The 26,144-nt window shown below is 36.7% G+C and overlaps 1 protein-coding gene across 1 annotated transcript in view; it reads right to left on the reverse strand.

Moving 5' to 3' along the window:
• The window catches only part of pdlim4 (PDZ and LIM domain 4), a 43,915-nt gene extending 18,151 nt beyond the window's left edge, over window positions 1-25,764 (reverse strand). Inside the window, exons 1-3 of the mRNA XM_056263531.1 lie at window positions 25,594-25,764; window positions 15,632-15,783; window positions 4,130-4,211 (exon numbers count right to left, since the gene is read on the reverse strand). Of these exons, the coding sequence (XP_056119506.1) occupies window positions 4,130-4,211; window positions 15,632-15,783; window positions 25,594-25,686 (327 nt within the window). The 5' untranslated portion in view covers window positions 25,687-25,764. The remainder of the gene's footprint in view (window positions 1-4,129; window positions 4,212-15,631; window positions 15,784-25,593) is intronic.
• Window positions 25,765-26,144: the final 380 nt, after the last annotated feature.

Below are 26,144 nucleotides of genomic sequence, written 5' to 3' on the forward strand. Positions count from 1 at the left end.
ATGCTCACGAAACCTTTTAGCAGACACAAAAAGAATTACAAATGAGAGATATGAATATTAAAAAAATACAGAAATAAGAATGTGTATTTTGCTATTAAGCACATTTTAGCTGATTTTTTATTCATGTAACTCACGTAATGCAAATTATTGTAATGCAAAAAAGAGAAATTGTTAAAATTGTAACGTATTTATTAGGGATGCACGATATTTCTGCAACCTTATCGATATCGGCCAATATACGATCATTTTTAATGTTATTGTTATCGGCCCGCTAAGAAAATGTTATTAACGACACTTCAGATAATCACTGTTCAACATGATGGTTTTGAATTGCTTGAAATATGATTGGAATCACTTCAAAAAAGGAAAATACGGTTCAGTGCAACATGTAGCAAGTCTGTCATATCGGCTACATAAAATTATAGCGAGAAGAGAACATCGTAACTGTGTGCTTGGGACATTGATTTTAATAGTGAGACTTTTGTTTTTGTAATCAGGCTCTTAAAAGATATGTCAAAATTTGGATTTAGATTTATCAGCCAATATATCGGTTATCGGCTTTCAAATATAAAGAATTATCGGTTATCGGTATTGGCCAAAGTTTTCATATTGGTGCATCCCTATTATTCATACATCATGGTAGTGCTTGTTATTTATACTGCATTTAATTAATGCATTTTCAAACGTGAAAATGGGACGTGGGTGACAATTAACCCCTTCAGACATTGTGTCCATTGGTATGGATATCACGTTTTTTTTTGTGTAAACCAATACAATTTTAAGTTTTAATAATATGAGAAATGCCTGGTCACTCATTGGCCCCTGATCATCCAAAGATATGACCCCTAACTTTTATTAATATGATTTAATATCTTCATAAGTATCATGTAGGTAAAAAAAATCAGGTCTAAAGGGGTTCAACACAAAACACAACCAATGAGAACAGTTTTGTTGCTGGGTAAAGTAAATGTTGCTAGTTTCCCATAATCGCCAGCGAGGGTCCAAAAGAAACACAGAAAGACCAGGGAGATATTTATGAGGAGTGTTTGTGTCTGCTCATAAATCCTGACCATCATCAGGTTTCACTGACCTGTTTTACAGTGATATCCCAGCATGCCCTTTGGTTCTGGGTGACTGCCCACAGAGCCAGAACATTCAGAACCAACCAAACAAAGCAGTTTGCTACTGCTAGCAATGAACTGTATAAATCAAAACTGACCTCAAACATACTTTTATTAATTAAGGCATGCTTTGGGGAAAATGACCCGTGATTTATTGAGGTTGATATCGACCTGAACACTGCAAGGGAAGTTGAAGGGAGGACCTGATGGAAACCATATGGCCACTGTTGACAGACTAAAACAACCCACTCCCAGCATCAGCCCCGTAACATCACCGTTCCCTCTCCGAACACGTAATATAGAGATATTCATTCAAAAATAGCACAATTTAGGATTTATTCATACAAGACTTAAAAATGCACCAAACAATTTTTGAGATATTTGGTAACATAAAACACAACAAGATATAGCTTCTTAGAGTCAGGAAGTTGAGATATATACATACAGTACTGGTAAAAAGTTTGGAATAAATGCATTCTTGAAAGAAGTCTTGTGTTTTCACCAAGCCTGAATTATTATAACAATTTAAAATAACTTTTGAAAAGAACAATTACATAACAATATTAAATATTACGTTTTCAACATTGATAATAATAATAAAAACCATTATTGATAATTGAGCACCAGTGATAATTGAAAATAATTAGGGATGCACCGATATGAATATTTTGGGCCGATCCCGATAACCGATAATTCTTTATATTTGAAAGCCGATAACCGATATATTGGCCAATAAATTAAAATTGTATATCATTTTTGAGAGGCTGATTACAAAAATAAAAGGTATTACCATTAAAAGCCATGTCCCACGCACACACAATTATAATGTTCTCATGATAATCAGAATGGTATCTCATGATATTTTTTTGTAGCCGATATCCTTTTTAAAGTGATTCCAATCATATTTCAAGCAATTCAAAACCATCATGTTGAACAGTGCACATTTGAAGTGTCACAGCTGGAGGAAATAATACATTATTTATCGGCTTTAATATATCGGCCAAATTTGCTTATTTGGCCGATACCGATAACATTAAAAATGTACATATATCGGCCGATGCCGATATGGTGGCCGATATATCGTGCATTCCTAATAATATATTAGAAAGATTTCTGAAGGATCATGTGACACACTGAAGATTGGAGTAATGATGATAGCTGGTAACCAAAATAGATGAACTAAATAAACTATGGCTATAAAAGAGGGCCTTAAAAGCATGGTGGATCATATGTGACCAACTTTAAGGAAGTCTCTAAGGAAGTCTCATATTACAGCTGGTGACAAGACTTCCGAGCAGTGAAACAATACCTCAGTTATGCTCCGACCTACACAGTCTGGGTTAAAATACAGCCTCTGAAAAATTCTTTGGCTCGACCACATGCTTGGCTGTGTCTCCTTCCATTGGAAATGACGTGACTTGTTCTATCGCTATTCTTACAGATTTTCAACTTTCATACTTTCCAGTGGCCATGGCAAAAGCCACAATGACTTACATCTCAGCATGAGGCACACATCTGCTCTGGAAATCACTGAAACACTTTATAGACGTTATGACATACAGTCACCAAATGTGAATGTGACTTTACTGAGGTTTGTGCAATGCCCAACTGATTCCAGTGTCAGGGCCAAGAACGATTTGAAACCATCTGTCTCTTTTGCCACAAAATGGCTGACATAGGCTATTTTTCCTTACATGAGGGAATACAAAGAAAACATTAGCATCATGTTAAAAATGTATTTTAGGATGGAAGAATTCAAAGGCAATATTGTGGACTATTGCATTTAATTTCCATAGAGCACCAGCCACAAAGTCATCTTTCTGATGTGAAAATATCATGCCTGCACTGTCAATCTATGTAATACCCTGTTATAATGTGACATTACCCTATTTAAACATTAATGGTTAAATTAATATTCTCCTCTTCTGATATAATATTTAGGGAGTGACCTTATCCATTATTTATCCAGCAGAGGTTGGTCTTTATTAGTCCCCTTTTGAGGGAACTTGACGCTGCATCATTGTGGTGACGCTACGGAAATGCTTCTAGAGGAACCAGTGTCTGAAGCATGTGTGCAAACACACCAATTCTATTGGCTGAGGTAATCAGGTGACGTGCACCGGCATGACTATAAAAGAGCACCATGTTAAACTTCATCAGCTTCTTTGACTTCAAGAAGTACTTTATGTGTAAACTTGTGAGTCTTACTGACGATATTGACATATCTAAAGGCGCAAATAAACATGTCCATCCCTTCATTTCAAACGTAACTATATAATAAGTTAACTAAAATTAGTTAACGCATTAAAGTCCCCGTGGTGAAAATCATGCTTTTAAATGTTGTGGTGTTTTTAATATGCTTTAAGACACACCATGTGTAAGTTCATGAGTCGACAGCATTGCTGAGTATTTTCTGCTTAAAACTGCAGTGAACCAAAGACAGTCTCAAAAACACGGTTTGAAATCGCTGGTGTTTCTGACGTCACAAACGACCTTGTAACCAATCAGATCAACGTGTGATCGCCAACCAGTGGATCTCTGAGCTGAGTGAGTGAGTGGAGGCGGGGCTCATTTGCGTATTCATAGAACCGCGCATACTAAATGAGTAAAATGAGTACTAAATACAAAGATGAGTTTTAAAGGAGCAAAGTATTGACTACAAGGGGACTTTAACTAACAAACAAGAAATTCATTGTTCGAGTATTTATTCATCTTTGTTATAGTTCGTTCAATCAGAAGGCAACAAATAAATATATTTGACCTCAACTAGTCCTCAAAAGGCTTTTGTAATGGAATTTTTTGTTTTACATTTAAAGACAATTAGGCATTGTGTAGTTTATATTTCTATGAAGCAAACAGTTGTTGCTAGGCAATGAAACAGATCACAACATGCTCACAGCATTTTGTGAATTTCTCTGGATAAGTTTCTGCTTAATCCCTTCAATTAAAATGCAAATGAAGCTGTCTGTAATAGTATCCTATGGGAAAATCAAATATGAGGGTTATACCTGTGACTCCGACTCCAGTATTCCGGTGTATGGACTTGTCTTGGTTTCTTCTATTCCAGTTGGAGACCAAACCTTTCCAGATCTAAAAAACAAAACCGAAGGTTAGGTGAATGAAGGCAAATATCGACATACATCAGTGAAAACAGTCTGTTTCTCTTTATCTATAACTGATAACAATATTGATTGACATAAATAATCAATTCACACTCCTTGTGTTTGGCATTTGGTGCTGCTATTAGAATGTGTTTTCATCCAAGTCCTGTCACTTTACAATATTCGATTAGAAGTGCATCCGAATGCATTTCATCCCACTCAGATGATTTTCTTTACTTGTTCTGATGTGGTATGAAATCTATACTTCGCCAGTCAAAATGTCTTCAACAACTGGATAACAAAGTCCAGATGTTCTTTAATAAAGTTTAACCTATAGCAAAATCCATTTTGCAGAAGAAATGGCCTGGTTTTACAGACAGGGCTTAGATTAAGCCAGGATTAGGCCTTAGTTAAATAAATGTGCTTTAGGAAAAAAACATTACTGTTGTGCAGCTTGAGACAAAACAATGACACTGGCATATTTTAAGATATATCAGTGCAAGTTGCTTTCAGTTAAAACAGCTCAAACATTTATTTAAGTCTGGGACTAGCTTTAGCCTTGTCTGTGAAACCAGGGGATATGTTTTATAAAGCCTTTTAGAGAATAAATGTACATTACAAATGACAAAACATCTACATAAGCTAACAGGAGAGATTTCCTGAGGTAGGTGGTGGATCTCACAAAAACTTTCCAGATGTGTCCATGTCAGGATATTTCACCTCAAAATTAAAAGACAATTTGTAAAGTACAATTTTAACTGTGAGCCATGGTAGTATGGGTTGTATTGCTTTCATTTGTTCAGATTCTAATTAACAAATATATATATATATATATATATATATATATATATATATATATATATATATATATATATATATATATATATATATATATATATATATATATATATATATATATATATATATATATATATATATAATGTGTCCAGTTGGGAAGATTTTTATTTGAACGAAAATTAGATTTTTACTCAAAGTAATATGAGGGTAAATGTGCTATACTTGTCATGAAAATAATGACACAATGCAAGAAAACAACAACAATAATAACATCATAATGGTCAAGTTAAATTGCAAAACTAGCTATTGAGCATCTTTTGACCAAATGGAAGAACAAAGACATTGGTTTTCCTTTGCCCCCACTGCACTTACACCTACATGCACACAGCTATACACAGATCTGAGCAACAAAGAAACCTCTGTGGGCCGTCCCATAGTGGAAACTTCATCACTGGAGCATGAATGCACCCCCTTCTGAGTTGGCTTGGATGTGGCAAAGTGAGGCAATGACTTAGCAATGAATGTCAGAGTGACTTAGGACCATCTGGATGTGACTGATTAAAGCATGCTTTCCATATACCCACTCGAATGAAGAGACCCTTTCAGCAGACAGGAGGCTTGTAAATGGTTGTAGTGGGAACATATAGTTATTGTTGCATGTAGGGCTGGGTAGTATAATGGAAATGTGTGGGAACTGGGCAGGATAGCTTTCTGTCACATTTGTGTTACCTGAGCTACCGTTTGCACACCAATCTTCTGCAATCTTTCATTTAATTTCAATATGGATGGTATCCGACAAAACAAAAAACATTATAAAATGAATGTATTCATTAACCATTTTAATATTAGTGTCAGATAAGAGTAACATACTTAGATTTGTGTCCATCAATTTCCAAATTCCAAGATGAAATAATAAAATGAGATGTAAAAATATTTTTCATTGTAAAAGTATTTATTTCACTGGGGAGGGAAAAGCTATATTAGATACTAATATGAACTAAATAGCAATATTATTATACCATTACAGTGCTATGGACTTACTTCCCGTGATTTGGTCATACCAGCCACAGTGTTTGAACTCAGCGAAGACAAATGTGTCACATTAAGTAAAAGGCCCTCTACTGGAAACATTACAAAAGTCACATTAGAAGACACAGACAAATAAATAGTCATACTCTTACTCCATCAACAGCGTGAAGTATTGTGTGTTAGGAATGAGAGGAAAATGAGCGAGGCAGATGTAGTGGGCAGGGATGACGCACAATGCGCCGTGTTGTTTCCACTCTTTCTCCATTATAATCCGTCAAGCAATTTTGAAGTCAGAATGTGGCACATAATTATGCATTGTGAGCCTGTTCAAAATCTGTCTTTTATCAGTACAACTATGAGACACAAACACTTAAATGACCTCCTCATGGGATTTCTCAGCGTGATCTCATGAGTATTTGTGTGTACTTTTTATGTATGAATTAAGTGTGGTTATACCACACGTACATATACTTATGCTTGCATAAAAAAATACAATATAAATGAACAACATTATAGATATAGACAAACATGTTTATGAATCCTCATTTATAAATATTGAATTCATGGAATTAATCGGTTGATTGTATTGTATTTATGATCACTGAGATGTTTTCATTCGCATCGTTTTAATGCAGAAGACTCATTTACTTAAAACGATAACATGCCATTCTGTTCTGCCAACTTGTTTCACAATATAATCATTGAACTATTACTTATGTACAATTTATTGTGCTTGCCGTGGGATACAAAACAAGTCATGTGACTCAAAAAATGACCGCAAAATACACCAAAAATGCAGCATAAAATGATCCTTTTGCTTGTGTGTTGTAATCCAAATCATTTGGACGACATTGGTTCTCCTTTTGACATTTTAGCAATAAATAATTTATGGTGATTGATTATACACTTATCAGTTTTTTTTCTTTATACTGTATATATTTTTAAGAAATAGAGTTAGGGTTAGGTTTGGAGGTAAGAATGGGTTTAGTGACTCAAAAATATATCTATTATATTGAAACTAAAAATGTTTTTGTACTAAGTGGGTGTCTTACATAAAATGTTTTCCCCTCTGGTTGGGATTTCTTCAGTGAGTAACTGAGTTGCAATATAGTGAAAGATTTACTTTGGCTTTGCTACATTTGCTGCATTTCCAATTTTATTTTAGAAAGGTGACTAATACCCAGATGTTTCCAGAAAACACAGCAATGACCTGCTCAAATAGAGTTTCAAAATGTGTCATGTGAAATTTCATAATACTATTACGGATCATGAGTATTTACTTATGTTCGTTTGTATTGTGTATGTACTTGTATCTGAAGTTGTTGGGTCTCATTCATTAAAACAGGAGTAGAATTTCTGTGTAAAACATTTGTAAAAATTTGTGCAAATTATTGCATGATAAATTGTTAGCCGTGTGTTTTTACAAAGATGCTCATTCTGCCCTGATGCATGTAATAATTGTGTTTATTTTTTTATTTTTATTTTTTGGATTGTAAAATGTTTCCTTTTATCTCTGTTTAATGCATCACAGTCAACTATAAGTAAGCCATTTATAGGTTGACCACCTTTCCGCATGATGCCATCTTAGCGTGAAGCGCTGGAGACAAACTCTGGGACACAGGATTAGCTTCATGTTGACAAAACCAAACCAACCTATCAGGCTTTGTTGGTAACATGCCACTGATCATCCACTTTCTCTGTGAACTCAGGATTTTCCTGAGTACACGAATAGCTATGGAGCGAGTGCACATGAAAGTGTGAACAGCCAATCGCATGCGTGAAACATAGTGAAACACACTCCAGTCCAGAAGGGGGCGCGAGGTAATGCAACACTGTTTGCTAACCGCCACAACAGGGAAAAGAGCAGCGGAAACGCGAAGAGTTAGGAAGCACACAAGAGCTTGCTAGTAGCTTATTGTTACGTGTATACCACACGGTATAACGCGGCACTGTGCGGGAGACCTCTCATTTCCCCTCTCCTTCATCCGTTCAGTAAACATGTTGAACACATCAGTATTTTTATGTGTCCTCTCCAGCAGCTGTGCTACATGGGCATCTGCCCAAATGTTAATAAGGCAGCTCGTCTCTTCGAAGCTCCAGGTCAAACCACGACTCATTTTATCAAATGTAGTAGGCTACAACAGATCACTTTCCCATAACGCAACTCCGACTACGGAAGCCTGTTAACTCAAAGGCGCAGTGCTTTCTTGCAATTGGGTCGGTTCATGTTCAGACCGTAAACGAACCGTACCAGAGTTCGTTTGGAAGCGTACCGAGACCACCTCTTCAGCTGGGTCTCGGTTCGGTTGTTTGGTCCGCACCCGAGTTCGATCGCTGGATTCACACCGGCCCAAATGAACCGCACCAAGGGGGGAAACGAACTAGAGTTCGATTCAATCGAACCAAACAAGGCAGGTGTGAATACACCCTAAGGGTGCTTTCACACCTGCCTCATTTAGTCCGGTTGAATCGCACTAGAGTTTGTTTTCCCCCTTGGTGCGGTTCATTTGGGCCGGTGTGAATCCAGCGATCGCACTCGGGTGCGCACCAAAAGCGGACCAAACAAGCGTGCCGAGACCTCCTCGAAGAGGATGCTTTCAAACAAACTCTGGAGAGGTTCGTTTGTGGTGAGAACGTGATCCGACCTCGAACAGACCCGACTGCCGAAGAACTGCGCGTTTTTGGACTAAACCAGCTGCCGTAGTCAAACAAAACTAATATTTAGATTGTCAATAGCGCTCCCTTTAAGCCATGACTGACTCACCGCGTTCTGCACTCTCACTGAAACTCTCCTCATAAACACTGCAGTTGTCCGCACTGCACAGTGAATCTCTTATCTATATCGCGTCTAGACTGTGTTGTTTATGAGGGGATTTGCGAAAGGATAAAGCTCGTGCTGATTCTGAACATACATTGTGAGCGACTTCTCCGCATGTCAGCCGGATTTTCCTCCTCTTTGTTCACTTCCGGGAGTTCTGTTGGGATTTTCCCGCACGTTAATTCTGACCAATCGAAGTGCAGTTGTGGAAATATGTTCAAGACACATCTGGCCAACGAGTGATCTGAATGTTGTCAAGTGACTATATTTTGGTTCGTTTCATCAACTCATCAACTGATTCGGACCAGAGCAATCACTGTGGTGTGAAAACGAACCAAAACCCCTGAAAAATGCTACAATGTATAATTTTTCGCCCTTGGTCCGGACCAAATGAACCAAGATGTGAAAGCACCCTAAGTTACTATGTAAGTTACACTGGTAAAAGTCATGCCGCATTTATGGTACCTTGGCACAAACTAGCCAGCTAAACCGGCTTCATGGTACAGACCCCAGGTGTGTTTAATTAGGAATGGAAAAGTATGATATATGTATGCTTTAGTACAATATATAACGCACCAAAAACAAACTCAAGAAGCAAACACTGCGCTATATATACACACAAGACACCAAACACAAATTAACCATAACCAGTAGCCATGGTAACAAACAAGGACTAATCAAAAACCAAGGAAACCAATGAGACAGGAACTAAAACTCAGAAACAACCTGAAAAACAGAGCATAAACCTTTCAGCTGCTTGAAGAAAGAAGATTGTCTTTGACTTTGGTCAGGTTGTCCTGTTTATTTAACCAATAGCAGACACTTTTTAACTAATATATTTTAATTTCAAGCCAAAAAAGGTATTTGCCGAGTGCTCAGCCAACTTCTCTTCAATGACATCATCACCAATCCTTCAAAACTCCCTTTTCAACTGTCAAGAAATGGCAAACGTAGTTTTCCCCTCTCTTTGTTTCTTCCTCTAAGCTTTCAAATCCACACACAATTCTTCATTCATGCGTCATTGTCCACTAAGCACTTAGTCCTGCCCCGTTTTCTCTTTCCTTTAAGTCCTCTTTTTTATTTTCTCTGCTCCCCTGCACTTCCATGACCCAGGTCTTATGACTCAACTTGCTTGGCCCAGCAGGCTCTTTCCGACAGCTTCATGACTTGTGGAAACCAATCTTTGTCATCCGCACTCTCCGCCTTTTCCAGACTGCAACTTTCCTCAAAGAGAAAGGAGGAGGCTAGGGAGATGCGGAGAGATTCCCAGCAGCTGTTCGCTGCTTCACAGTGGCTTGAGGAAATGCCTGGGTGGATTTGTATGACATGTTTCATTAGACCTCTTTGTCCAGTGCTGACTCAGAAGTCAACCAGGGACACATCCGGTATTTTCAGGAACCAGACATGGCATCACTGAATGTAGCAGACCGAAATACAAGGATATACCAATGCTACATTTTTCTAAATGTCAGGTTAACTATATAGCCCCAACATAGTCCGGCTATGAGTAACCCACTTCTAGCCAAAATAACCTTGAGTTTGGTTACATGTAGTTTTTGCCCAAATAACTTGCGAGATGTTTACAATTTCATCATGTAAGCAAAGTAAACATTGATTACAAGGTGTTTGGTTTTCACTAAAGCTCTGGAGCTGTCAAAAATCTGCCAGGTGAAGCGTTTTGCGTATTCCGGCACACTTTTGCTGACAAATAAACTGATACAGGTGCAGGTAACATGATGAAACTACACACGGTTCATTTATACTGCTCACATTGTAACAATACAAAGGTGGCTGAAAATCGGTGAAGTTATCCTTTAAGGCTGTGACGCACTGTAACGAAGGGAAGGAGGAGGCGGGAACTAGCCACCAAAAGGCTTTAGTCTACATTACAGCCATGAACTTTGATTTGCTTGCTATTCCTATGGATGCATTTTAAATCTACAGCACTGGTTCCACTGGTCCTGGAGGACTCCCAGAACTGCATGTTTTAGATGTCTTCCTAATCAAACACACCCAATTCATCTCGTCAGCTCATGAAGACTCCGAGACCTCAGGTAGGTGTGGGTGAACGTGATTTCACCAAGTACAACATGTTCCTGGATCAACATCAACAATACATTCAACCAATCAGATTTGAGAGACAAATCAAATTTAGGCTTATGGCCATGGTGCTTCTACATCATTGCTAGCCTATTCACATATAATTTCCCACTGATTTTAATGATAGCTTATGGGGAGGGTTTGGTGTAGGGGTGGGGCTGTTTAGGAAAAAACTTTTGGACATGAATGTTGTTCCAGGATCAACAAAATATGTCTTTCTTGGTGACAAAATCACGGTGACCAGATACAAATGTGCCGTGTTGGGGGATCTCTAGGACCAGGGTTGGGAAACACTGCTCTAAAGAAAACAAGGTTTTGCAATTCATATTTTTGGTCCATTTTCCTGAAGAGAAAGACTGAAATTCAGAATGAAATGTCATAATAATAACACATGAGGGTTTGGGGGCAAATCAATGGTGCTCTCTCTTTGGGCCTGATGTGAGAAAATATGATGTTTAAAGTCGCCCAGTGGTGAAAATCAAGGTTTTAATGTTGTTTATGTGTCTATGTGGTGTTTTTAATACGCTTTAAGACAAACCATGTGCAAATTCATAAGTCGACAGCATTGCTGAGTAAAACTGCAGTGAACCAAAGACAGTCTCAAAAACACGGTTTGAAACCGCTGGTGTTTAGCTGGTGTAGATAACAATAAATGAAAAATAAATAAATAAATGTCTGCACACTGAAATTACAGCTCGAAAAATGTGTTTATAAACAGCGCAGCGTTTTGACCAGTCAGGTCTTCATCAGGCACAATTATTGCTTTAATTTCTGTGCGCAGAGCAGACATTATTTTTATTTGCTTAAGTAGCCTAATGTGTTCTCTCACATGTCTCACATCTAAACTGACAATTATTTAGTTATTAAAGTTTTTTTTTTTTTTTTTTTTAAGAAGCAGGATTTTTTTTGGTTAAACCAATTTAGGTAAATTCATAATTTGTCATGCATTTTTTCAGTTCATCATCTCTAATCTCTAATCTGAAACAGGAGCTAATAACATTTAAATTCCTTTATTTTTTTATGCTAAATAAACAAGATAAACAGTGGTTGGGTTTTTAGTCATTTATGTTTTCACATCTCTACGGTCTCAAGGAGAATATGATTCAGGATGATTCTGGGTGCCGTGTCCCATGTAATTGCATTTCCATCCAAGCACACGGAAAACAGAAGCTGCAGCCTGTGATCTGCTCGAGCACATCGTGCACGCTGGAAACAAGCGGTACTTATCGTGCCAGCAAGAGCGCAGACAAATACAAATGAGTCATTGGCATATGCTAAAGGTCACATACCAATAGATACAGGGGGCCATGCTTTTGCATTTACAATGGTGTCACATGACCTTCACAGAGCAATCTATGCAGGCCATGCAAAAAGGCTAATGTTGACAAAACGTGAAATTCTGTTTACTCTCTAAGACTGTTTAGAGTTCAATTTCCAAATGGCACAGACTACCTAGATCAATAATAATTAGTGGTGTTTGGCAAGGCAAGCATCACTATTACTATTGCTCATACTTGTGGTTACGGAACTGAATAAATCCCCAACCCACTAGATGATGGAATATAATGTTTTTTGCGATGCTGATGTGAACGATCCTGCATCGATGCATAAAAATAATAAGACATTAGCAAACACCTAGCAATCCTAGTGTTGTGCTGGGAAGTTTTGCACAGGCAAACAACTAGTTGTCTAGTAAATCTAGTAAAAATCTAGTTAAAGTTACTCTAGTAATGAAAATTTGCTGCTGCAAAAAACAGTTTTGAAATGTAATCGGAGGAAAACGTTCCCAGTCGAATGCTCAGTATATACAACCCAGAGTATCCTTAAATAAATTTACTACTCCTATGTGAATGTACCACTTAATGTCGAAAGATGATATATGAGCAGGTCTTCCAAGAGGTCAGGGCTTTTCCAAATAACACGCGCTGCTTGCTCAGAGAACACATACCAAATATGGCAAGATGTAGCATATGATGCCTCTCGGTGAATCTCACACTCTCACACTAAAATTTAGTGTGTGAAAAGGATTATCTTTTATCATATTGTCATTTCGATGGTGTGGCCTGGTACGGTGACAGCTTAAAGTTTTGGGGAAAATTCTGTTCAAAGTTTTATATGGTTGAGCACAGTTTGTTTCTGTTCTGTCAACACAGAATTGACTAACAACAAAGTCCCTTCCAAAAAAAAAAAAAAAGTCTTATCTACTTAAATAGGGGAATCCTGAAGTTTCAAAAACTACTTGCTATACTAAATCGGACATGAACTGTATCATAAATGTAGATACTTGTTCTCAAATAGCGTTAAAGTAGATTAATTATCAGGCTAGATTCTCCAATGCGCATGTGCAGTCCTAAGCGCAAGTCTCAAAACACTGACACTTTCTATAGAACGTATGTAGACCTTTTAAGCGCTGCGCTTGTTGTGTTGAGTCTTCTGATTTATATATCTTATTGATTTATGAATGAACTAGGGATGCACAATATATCGGCCGCCATATCGGTATCGGTTGATATATGTTCATTTTTACTGTCATCGTTATCGGCCCAATAAGAAAATTTGGCTGATATTTTAAAGCCGATGAGTAATGTATTATGTCCTCCAGCTGAGACACTTCAGATGCTCACTGTTCAACATGATGGCTTTGAATTTGCTGAAATATGATTGGAATCGCTTCAAGAAGGAAAATACAGTTCAGTGCAGTACATATCGGCTACATAAAGTTATAATGAGAACATCATTATAATTGTGTGTTTGGGGCATGGCATTTAATGCTGAGATGTTTGTTTTTGTAATCAGGCTCTCAAAATTATCTAAAAATATGGATTTAGATTTATCGACCAATATATCGGTTATCGGCTTTCAAATATAAAGAGTTATCGGTATCGGCAAAAATGTTCATTTCGGTGCATCCCTACTAGAATGAACCGCTCGTTTTATAATCTTCCCGGTCTACTGACATTTGTTCTGACATCCGCTTAAAACATTACAATGCTCATGATAACTTTCGTAAACTCTACATAAGTAAATCCACTTCACCAGCTAATTACTCCTCGACAACGACGCAATGTCGTGGTGAAGTGGATTTACTTATTGTAGTTAATGAAAGTTATCATGAGCATTGTAATGTTTTAAGCAGATGTCAGAACAAATGTCAGTAGACCGGGAAGATTTTAAAACGAGCGGTTCTTTTTATTGGGGATGCACCGATATGAACATTTTGGCCGATACCGATAACCGATAACTCTTGAAAGCTAATGGCCAATATATTCGCCGATATATCTAAATCCAATTTTTTTTTTTTTTTTGAGAGCCTGATGGTAGAAATCTACAGTGTTGCATAGAAATATAAAGAGGGGAAAAATGGGAAGTTCAAAGACAAAACTCTAAGTCAAACAGATGTGCATTCAGGGCCGTAGCTAGAGGATTCGGGGCCCCCTGAAAAAATATTGATGTGGGCCCCCACCACCCTCCACCAATATCATATACTGTACAATAGATGAACATGGAGGCCCACATAACAGAAGATGGTGATGTTGTTGTAAAACCTTTATTTTAAAAGTTAAATGTTTATATAAAAATTACAACTAATAAAAACTAACAAAAAAGCAAGAAATTGTTAAATAATAATAAAACCAATTTTTAAAAAGTAATAATTTTTTCCCTCCATCAGTCTGTTATAATTCATAAATCAAAAAGTAAACATTTAGAAATTGGCAAGAATGCAGTCTAATTAAAAAAATAAAACCATTCATTGTCTTATTTTTTAATAAAGATAATATGGAACTGGTAATATTATTAAATAAAGCGAATACATTTATTCATCCAAGTGCAGTGTGTTGTATTCGTGTATTCTCGATGTTTTAAATATCATCAGCCGGCAGGTCAGATGCATAATGCAATGCGTCGTGACTCGTGTATTTTTTTTTAAAACTCTAGTTACAATACTGTAAAAAGACAGGAATTTAGACCACGTAATCATTCGGTCGATTGCGGCGCGCACCGATAATAAAAAATGACTGTACACGGCAGACTGTAGACGGAAGTTTTCTAATTCCCAGCGAAATAACAATATATAACCGGTCTTTAAGAACGTCTTGGTCGACTGGGATACAACCACTCTCCTTGCCTCCCTCTCCGTCTTTTCCTGGCATTTCTGGTTCCCTGATTTATGTTTTCTTTTCCCCGACATTTTTCAGTCAGTCAGTCTCCTGCTCTTCCACCAAGTTCATCGTTAACTTCAGGCTGCCGCCTCAACTCTGATTGGTTCTGTTCACGAGCTGGGGCGGGACTTACAATTGTATTGGGTCCATCTGATGTTTGTCACTGACTCTGACTGAATAATTAATAAATACTTTAGGTCGGACTAAACCATTTTTATGGAGGTAAGAGAAGCAGATATTTGGAAAAATATTTACCCAAATTGCACGTTTTTGTGGTTTTCATTTAAATCTCAGGCATACAACTAATATAAATATTAGAATTATTCATACTACAGGGGCCTAAATAGTATAACTGCTGGATTTTGTGGGGCCCCCTATAATTGTCACCACCTTTCACCCCACTAGCGACGGCCCTGTGTGCATGTCATCTTATATCTTTGTGAAAACAAGCAGCACCTGGATGTAAGGATAGTAAGGCAGATATACAGGCTTATAAGGCAGTACCTGCTGATGGCCAACACAAGCTGATCTGTGCAGGCTTTAATGCGGTTCTGAGCCTCCATGTGTGTCATGGTCTCTGTACTTTCTCCATTGATGGTTAGGATGGTGTCTCCAGGGCACAAGTCGCTCAGCGCTGCTTTACTCGCAGGTGTTATCTAACAAAAGCCAAACAGAAGAAAGGTTAAGGAAGTACCACACCCAGGGCAAACACTGCAATGCCTGCAGACAAGGGTACCATTACTGACTCACTGGAAACCATCAATAAAACAAAGCCAACAACTACACCAATGACAGATGATCAATTGCTCAGTGGACTAGTGTGCGATATGGTGACTATTCAATGTGATGCATTCATGCTTATGAGGCAATTCCATATTTACTGTAAGACCTTGTCTGTCAACATTCAGGGGCATTATGCTTTGCGTAAATCTCACAAAGGAAATTCTGATTCATTTCACCCCACAATTTGAAAGGAAAAAAGAAATAATATTTTGCATAAAGAAACATTTCCCCCTAAATTCTCATTGAACACATGAACATTTAACAAAATCCCAATCTTATGTCTGTCTTTGTTATGAAGATGAAGAAGAGTTCAAAAAGGTTTCAATGAGCAAAAGTAAACGAACGGCCAAAACGCTTTATGTTTTTAGTTGAAAACGGTGTGCCTAAGACATAGAAACACATTTGTGATTGAAAATAACTTCAGTCTTTTTACTGTAACAGTCGTATTACTGTAATGCAAGAAGAAAACTCATTCTCATCACTACAACTTAATACAGCAACCTGTTTTTTTAATTATTAAAATCAGCATTAATAAAATTCAATCAAACCCATGATCTTGGTGTTGCAGGCACCGTACTCTACTGAGCTACAGGAATGTTAGCATCATGACATGAACACACAACTACACAGTTGAACTCAATGGAAAATTACATTGGCTGTTGTACGTATCATGGCAGTTCGGAAATTAAATATTAGGTGAATATAGCGCTTAAAGGTTAATGCTATATTGAGTTTAAAAATAAGATACCACTATAGGACAGCAGGATATATCGGAAATATCAAAATATAGCAAATGTACATATTGCGATGTCTATATTACAATGGCTTGTGATAACTGAATCATTTTAACACAATAACACACAGTGTCTACAAGAGCGGTGCAACGCGATGCGACAAAAGACACTAGGGCCCATTTTAATAAGTGATGTTATCCACACTGAAAATACCCAACAATAAATCACTCACTGCTCTCGACTCAATAACTTTTGTATCTTTAATAAGAGTTCATGTATATTTAATTCATAGAGTGAAGACTATGCAGTGTTTGATTTTTACATTTGATTAATAATTTGTTGTTAGTGCAACTTTAAAATAAACCTTATGTAGGCCTACCTAAAAAACTTTTTTATTGTATTTGTCCTATTGTTTGTAATTTGCACCTTTGTTCCAATTTTCAATAATAAACAGTAAGTACAGTAACAAAAAGATTCATCCACCCTTAGTTTGAGGTGTTTTTGTTTACCTGGATGTTCTTGATGTTAAGTTTTCAGGTAGATACATATTACCAAGCTGAGCAAAGACTTGGTAGTATTTATTTATTTGACTTTCGGGGTTATCAAACTGGTAGGGGGTTTTATACAAGCACTTCACATTTTGAAGGTGTCCCTTATTAAACGCATCTGAACAACTTTGAGATCAAGACGTCCAAAAACGTCTTGAAAACCCTGGTTTATTGACTTTGAAATGACACTTTTTATGTAATGCTACAGTAAAACACTCCTGTTCACTTTCAGAAGTTCTAAGGATGCTTTCTTATCACAGAAAGAACATGAAACATTTATGTTGGTTATATCATTTTCAGTGTTTATATGTTTAAATATCATTTAAATTGATTTTACACACTTGAACCATTATCATATCAAATTATTTAACGAGTTGTTGCATATATAATTTTTCTTCAATGTCGCACAGCCCTAGTACCACCTACACTAAACCCTACCCAAAACATAACCGATAGTGTTAAGAAAAGCAAACGTGAGATAAAAACACATTTGCTGAAGCAATCATGCCATTTGAACTTGAGTCTAGAAGTCTTTGATAGCTCTTTAATTGTATTTCACACAAGGGCAATGCTGGACCAGATGAGCTACTGAGCATGTTTACTACATCAGAAAAGCCATTAATATAGAGCTGGCTATGTGATGAAAATGTCCAAATGTATTAGTTTACAAATCATGCACTATGGTAAAAGTGTTTGGAGGTTTTACCATAGTATTGTGCAAGGAACTGAGCAAAAATAAGTCCTTCTTAATAAAAAAATCTGTCCCTGTAATCATAATTTATAGGAATGCACTGATTTGAACATTTTGGCTGATACCGATAACCGATAATTCTTTATTTTGAAAACCGATACCCGATATTGGCCGATAAATGCAAATCCAAAATTTTTAGAACATGATTACAAAAACACAAGTCTCACCATTAAAATCCATGTCCCAAGCATACAATTTTAATGTTCTCATAATAATTTTATGTAGTCTATATGACAGACTTGTTGCACTTTAATACATAAACTCCAATAAAGTGACTCCAATCATATTTCAAGCAATTCAAAGCCATCATGTTGAACAGTGCGCATCTGAAGTGTTTCAGCTGAAGGACATAATCTATAATTTATTGGCTTTAATATATCAGCCACATTTTCTTTTCGGGCCGATAACGATAACATTAAAAAAAAAAAATCGTCCGATACCGATAAGGCGGCCGATATTTTGTGCATCCCTAATAATTTGTGTGAAAAGGAATAAATGCTGTTGGTGTTTTACTGCCTCTAGTGTTGAGGTATAGGTACATTTTTGGAGTTTTTTGTGGAGTTTTTTCTTTTGTGCTTGAACGGACACATCGACGCAACATTATGACAAACTGCCCGTCTCGTGAGTGTCCTAGTAAACACAGTTGCTTACGTTTTAACGTGAACGTAAAAAGTTGAGAAAGAAAATGGATGTGTATCATTATATTGGATCTGTGCATTAAAGTGACAGCAGCCTAATATACCCACTGCTGTCTGTCATTAATGCTTATCAAACTACAACATACAAAGAGAAAATCACTTTAGTAGCTTTAACAAAGATTAATTATATTTAATTTATACAGTAAGGACTATGCAGTGTTATTTGAAAAATGCAGTGGTGGAATGTAACGAAGTACAAATACTTCGTTACTTTACTTAAGTAAATTTTTCACGTATCTGTACTTTACTTAAGTAGAATCAATAGTGCATACTTTTTACTTTTACTTCGTTACATTTTGCAGCAATTATTATACTTTCTACTCCACTACATTTCTACAACGTTCTGTTACATTTTCGTTACATTTTCTGATCAGTTTTTCCTCTGCCAAAACGTCATCCTGACCGTCCGTTCATCGCACGTTTCTGTCTCACCAGTGAAGTTTGGTTGCCATAGATATATCAACCCGGTCACACTAAATGCGTCTCTATAGCACGCAGTGTGTTTATAGTGCAATTTATACGCGAAAATTAGTTTTTACATGCATAGGAAACGCATTGGTAGGTTTAGTAGTGGTGTGGGGTGCGTGTGTATTATACATTTGGTTAGAATTAGTATGGCAAGCCATGAGGTTCAGAATTACGCCATAAATGAATCGCGTTTACAGCCAAACGCCGTCATACGGCGTTTTAACATAATATGTGTGTTTATATATATATATATATATATATATATACCGTATATAGTAAGGGTATATAGTAAGCTTGATGTGTATATTGCCTAATTGCAAGCTTGTTCAGAGATGGTAACAAAAACTTAAAATATAACTGCTTTTCCATCATATTGAACATCATTATATGAGTATTAGGTTGAATGAGTTAGAATTAACTGTTTTATTAATCATTAGAATATAGACATTAAGAGAATAAATTGTTATGCAAGTACTTTTACTTTTAATACTTAAAGTACATTTAAAATCAGGTACTTTTTACTTAAGTAGGGTTGTCATTGTGGTACTTCTACTTTTACTAAAGTAAATATGTCTCTGGTTATTTGTACTTTTACTTAAGTACTGAGATTCAGTACTTCCTCCACCACTGGAAATATGATTATTCAATTTCTGTACCTGAATACTGTTAGACTAACCTGAAAAACATAAAGCACTGTTTATTTCATTTGTGACTTTGTTCTATTGTGTTTGTCTATGCTTGTAATTTGTTTATTATTTTCTATACAGATTCACTCCCCTACAAAATCACCTCAATCAATCTAGAGCTTAAATTAATTACAAATAATTAGTTTGATTTTAAAAAGAGCTATTCAATTAATCTGGTGAAATTGTTTTCAAATCACTATTGCAGAAAAAAAATATTGCAATGTCATTTTTTTCCAATATCGTGCAGCCCTAGTAGAGTCACGTTTGTCCAAATGAGTCTAGCCTTTACAGTCCTCGTCTGCACCAGTCTGTCTTTGTGTCTGCACTACACTTCCCAGAATCCTCCTCTTCTCCACACCTGTATTCACTCCCTCACTTACCAGCCTGTCCCTCGTTATCATCATCAGTGTCACCTGTTTTCACCTTGTTATGTTTGATTCATGCTTGTATTTAGTTTGCTTCTGTTCAGTCTGTCCTTGTCGGTCGTTGTAAATGTTACCTGGTGTTTGTGTTCTTTGCCTGCCTGTACCAGTTTGATTATTTGTTATATTGTAAGTAAAGTTTATTGAAATTGGATCTTTGACTTCAGCCTGTTCATCTGCCTGCACCACACCCGTGACAGTAACGAGAAAGATTTTTCTTCTAACAATGAGGAAGAAAATAATAGACCATTAAAGAATGTTAATTTTTTTTATTTTTTTTAAGGTGAAATATTGATCTGGCCATGGATTTAATGACAAACAGTTTTTTTAAATGTACGGAACAGTAATTTTTGTTCAATTACAGTAAACAATTGCTGAATTCCTTCTCTACACATGACATCAATATAAACATTTTTCATATCATATATCATATCTCATTCTCTGACACGGCCTTTACCCTCTGGCTTTGAGATCAAACAAACTGAAATGCAAATAGCCAATAACTATTTGATGTTAGGGTCAATATTGTAAATCTACTAGGCCTACACTGTTCATCTCTTACTTTCTTAAAAATTATAGAACATTACAAGTAGAAATCACTGACCAGTGACAAGTCAAGTGGATTGAAAAATGGATGGTAGAAATCAGGCATCAAAACATTTTAATAAAGTAAACTCTTGCTTTTGTAACAAAGAGATTTGAATGCTTCTGCATAGTGAAAGTAATTAAATGTAAGCACTATATCCACCGCCACACACCATAGTTGACTATATAGATACAATTAACTTGAAGTAATCATAGACCTCTAAAAAGACCAGTTTAGATGTTAAGCCAGGAAATTGCCTGAAATTGTTCCTAAGTACAGAACACTTGACTTAAGAATAGGGACCAAGGGCTGTTGTTATTACAGGGGGATGTAGCCCACATCCAAGTCATTAACTAAATGACTCATTCACCTGCCTATAATAAGCCAAGCACATATGTACAACCTTAAATATTTAGCAAACAGAAGCTCTTGACCTACTAATAAGGCTAATTCGTCCCATTTAACAGGCCTCATTGCATGTGTATGAAGGTCCTGAGTAATACTAACACATGGTGTTTTATCTTGAAACATCTTGGTTTACCCGGCTGAGCCACAAAGAACAAGTTATGTAATGTGACCTCTCTGTTTTGGCCAAAAAAAGCTAAGATTTACAGTGAGAAACATTATACATAGCCTACATTTAGAGAGAATGATAGGGAGAAAGGATCACTGTAGTCAGGATACAAATATGAGCTTTATATCCATTAAAACTGTTGATGATTACAGTGGGAATTCAATCAAACTCCACATACATACACTAGGAAGCTGCTGATTTGGAAATCATTGGACATAAAGAGTAAAAAAAGTTGCTTTCAACGTAACCAATATTCTGAATGTTGACCCAGCAACTTTTGGCACTTCTGTTTACTTTACCTTTGGAATAAAAATAAAAAGGAAAGGAAAATCAATGGTTACCCTCCAATTAAAAAACGTAGGCCTAAGTATAGAGAAGTTGTTCTAAACCGGTTTAGTTTTAAGATCCTGGTTTTAAAGTGGACATCAAGTACCAACAAAGTAACAAAATTGCTTCCCACGCAACATTGAATCGATGGGTTCATGCTCTCATTTTGGCCGGCAAACTGGGACATATTTTGGTCTAACTTGTGTAGTTTTGGTCATTGTTTTTCAAGAATGGGGGAACAACATGTCCATGGTGACCTCTGCCAATTTGCATTGAAATACCTTAGAGTTTGATTGATTTTTTGCATTGTTTTTTTCCCTCCTACTCCCCGTGACCCTGTCAGAACAGAGCAACCCATTTTTTTCCAATTACAGCCAAGAACCCACCATTTGAGACCACCCATAGAAAGTATGTGAAAAGACACTCAACTTTAACAGTGTAGCTTGGACACATTCCCATGACGCTGTGAACTTTGATGAATCCTGTGCCTCAGAAACTCCTAGTTACTACTTAATCTCATTTTGAATAATGTCACATGGCTTCCTGGAATGTGTCTGTGTTATAAATGCGGAGCTGAACAAAAGTGGACAATGAGTTTCAGCCTGCCAGCATTACTGCATGCCCTTACAGAGCAAAAACAAGAGGAAGGCCCTGGATGCAATAAATTAGCCCTGTGAAATCCCAGAGGGAACCAGTCAGACATTGAAGATTAGCAGAGTAAATATGTTTATAAGACGGCGTACGTCTATCTGGTTCAGGCTACTTTAAAGTTTACCGTAGGAATGAAAAAGAGATTCTGATTTTCTCAGTATTTTTGTAGTGAAGACTTGGCAAAGAGTGAAAACATTGCACCGTTCTCTGAATTCCTGTAAATGGATAGCCACATTTGTCAGTTGGTCCGGACAAGTGCTAACAATTTGTTGTGTATTGCACTTGGCAATGATTCAATGAACTTTTACCTCAGCACTTTCACATTCATCAGGAAAACACCAACTGTTCAACCCATTAGCTTAGAAGCAAAAGCATTTTACAACAAACCAATGGTCCAAGGTTGTGGATATCCCAAGTAACTGCGTAATTAAGCAAAATATCTCCATATTCCCAATTTATCTCCTATATTGTCTGAATGTCTACATTCATTTTACAAAAACTGCATCTTGGATTGTGTTTAAACTAGGGATGTAACAATATAGGCCTGTCGATGCAAAAGTTTTCAGAGTTTTAGTGTCAGACATTAAACTACTATAATGTTGAATGTATAGCTAATATGCAAAGGGGGAATATTTGTGGTCCTGATAATGCCAAATGTCTGATGTTACCAGTAAAAAGTCCTACATTATTTTAAATATATCTAGTCAGTGACAGAGTTCAAGCATGTTCATCTACAATAATTCAGTATTTTCAGCTTCAGAATCATGAATATTGTTATTCTGGCGTCTCTATTGTCCTGTGCTTTGGGTTTCAGCACCGAGTCCAAGACTCTTCATTTACACACACAATGTAACACCTAATTTAGCATTTTAATCAACAATTACTTTTTTGTTACCCTTATATCATATGTCTTGGAGTATTGCAATAATATCGTATCGTGAGTTCAATGTCGTGTATCGAATCATGAGGGGATCGCTACACCCCTACTTTAAACTTTCCTCTTTTCCATTTGAAGGTTTTCCATTGGCAACAGGCAACTTAACATCTGCAACCCTAACAGACACTTTCCCTAACAAAACCTGAGGTTTAATCTCAGCATTTACTGGGAACTCGATCCACAGTGCCAGATGGAAGCCTTCATAGGACGTAAATGCAAGATATCCGAAGCCAAGCCTTACAGCGGTAGCTTCACTTTACCAGATTCATCCTCAATCCTGTGGTGCTGATGAGCCTTTCACCAGCTTTCAGCATCAAGCTGCTATCTTTAACTGTTGCAGATGTTTCTTCAGCACCAAAACTCAGGGTTATTTTCTCAACTCAAACGCTGGGTCATTTTTCGGGGGTTATTTTTTCAGTGTTTGGGTAGTTTTTATGTTACCCAGCGGTTGAGAAACTTTTGCATCCTCTTCAGGAGAGAAAGGTTCTCAGCCAAATTTGTTCATTTCTTCTGTGGAATACAGGTTTGAGCATGTTTTATGTCATGTGTAAAATCGTTACTGTGCAAAGCAACATAAGTCACCTGTCGCATTTAAAAAAATGTTCTCAGAACTGTGAACTGTTTGTATATGGGCAGGTTATGGAGTCAGTCATTAGCAAATATTTGTTCTGGTTTTAAGCATAAGATCACTTCATTTTAATCAGTTTTACATAAAACAAGACTTTTTTGACATTCCATTGGCAACAAGACAATAATTCAGCAATTCTCCAGTAATTGCGTCTTGATTTAAGAATCTATTGACATTGCACTGGAAAACGACTAAACGAGACAAAAATACTGAGGAAGAACACCTCTCTTTTTTGCAGTGTGATTAGAAGATAAAGTAAAAATTATATTCTAGTGGATGAGAGCAGTTCAATACTTTCTTTTGTTGTAAAATGAATGAAAAAGTAATGGATATCGATATCTCTTTAATGTTGTATTTTCAAACTCTGAAGTGTTGCTAATGCAACTCGTGTTGCTCCCTAGACATTTAAAGAACATATTGATGTATTGTGTTTTCCTTTTAATTTATTCAGTAAATTGTCTTCATTTGGTCTTAAAAAGGTCTTGAAAAAGTCTTAAATTTCCTGCAGAAACCCTGGGAGTATTTTTCAAAAAGGATGATTAAGTTAATCTGTAAGTACTGTAGGGCTACCAATTCAATTATGAAGTAAAATAAGATAGTATTATTGTACAAATGAATGAATAAAATCAACTCATTATGCTTGGTTAAATAAACAACCCAATTTTATGGGTATAAGATTAGCCCAACATGTGTTCCGACTTATATTTACCCAGCTGTTGGGCTAAAAACAACCCAAATTGTTTTGTATAGGCTATTGTAGGGGTTAGATAATGTCAAACTGAATTATTAGCAGTTCCAATAAACAACCAGAAAACTGTACCATTATCACCTTCATCCATTCATGTGGACGGGTGAAAGGTTGGTTGGAGTAGACTAAACACCCATGACCACAGATAAAGCCCTGACTGGCTGTAAATATTAATCGGTGAAAACCAGCTGCCATTTTTTCTAAATGTAAGTGCAAGGCTTCTTCTGACATAGGCATTTACTGACCACAAATGTGCAGTAATGATAGGGTTTGTCGAGCATGATTCAGCTTTTCATTCATTTGAGAAGCATCGAAGTCAATGCCCAAAGGAAAGTGATATTAACACAGAAGATTGCTTTAATATCTCAAATGTTTCTCTTAGACATCAGTTAGATTAAATGGAGACTTCTCCTCAAGTCTCCAGCATATTAAAAAATAATAATAATTTTGATTTAAAAAAAAAAAAACTAAACTGTGGCCAAAATGCCAAGCAAGGTACCAAAGTCTACAAAGTGAGAGGTCTCAATTTGAACTCAAACATTTATCCTTTAAATTGTTCAAAGGCCAAATAACGTTACATTTTACAGCTCAAATAATTGTCAACTATTGTCTCATTTTTTCCTGTTATTTCTCCAAAGAAATTTTAGGAGATAGCGTTGATATTTTAACGGGACAGAAACAAGAACTCTTTTTTACTGAGCATAATAGCTCAAGTGAAATTGCAATATCTTCGTTACAGTAAAGGCGAATCGACGCGACAAACAAGAAAAACAAAGTTCATCGAGTTCATTTAGAGAAGTAAACCCACATTTAGAGAAGTAAACCCAAAAGGTCACGTAACAACAATGAAATAGCACGCCGGTTGTAAAGGGGTCGCGTTGAGAAACAGTCCATCATTAAAAGAGAAGAATGAGAAAAGACGTACTCTGGAGATGGTGAGCGGTGTGCTGAAGTCCCGTCCACCCACCAGTCGAAAACCCCACGGCGAGGGACCGGCGAGAGTCACAGTGTGAGACATATTTGATCAGACAGTATCCAGTATCTATCCACAGCAGGAAAACTGCGCTGTCCTCATTCACTCTTTAATAAAACCAGTGCTTGACTGAGGAGTGAGGAGGAGCAACTGAACGCACAGGCTCAGGGGGAGGAAGGGCCAGCGTCGCCATGACAACCGTACACAAACTCAACGCTCCCACAACTTTGATTGCAGAGCCGTTAAATATGAATATGTTTTTCAACGGCTCCGGTTGATTATAGCCAAGTTTTATCTACACAAATGTAGATTTGTTAAAGTTTCTCCATGTTTTGCGGCATTTAAAAATGATTATTTTAATCCTTAAAACAATTAAAAAGGAGTGCCTTAAAACTCTCTAAATTACTGGCAATATGGATTAACACCCAGTGTAATTTAATTAGTTATAATTTGCTTGTAAACAACCAATGGGTAATCGACCTTCATATGATGGTTTGAACCGG

The sequence above is a fragment of the Rhinichthys klamathensis genome, unplaced genomic scaffold, assembly GCF_029890125.1.
Source record: "Rhinichthys klamathensis goyatoka isolate OS25496 unplaced genomic scaffold, OSU_Roscu_1.1 h1tg000207l_1, whole genome shotgun sequence".
In the NCBI taxonomy this organism is placed as follows: domain Eukaryota; kingdom Metazoa; phylum Chordata; class Actinopteri; order Cypriniformes; family Leuciscidae; genus Rhinichthys; species Rhinichthys klamathensis.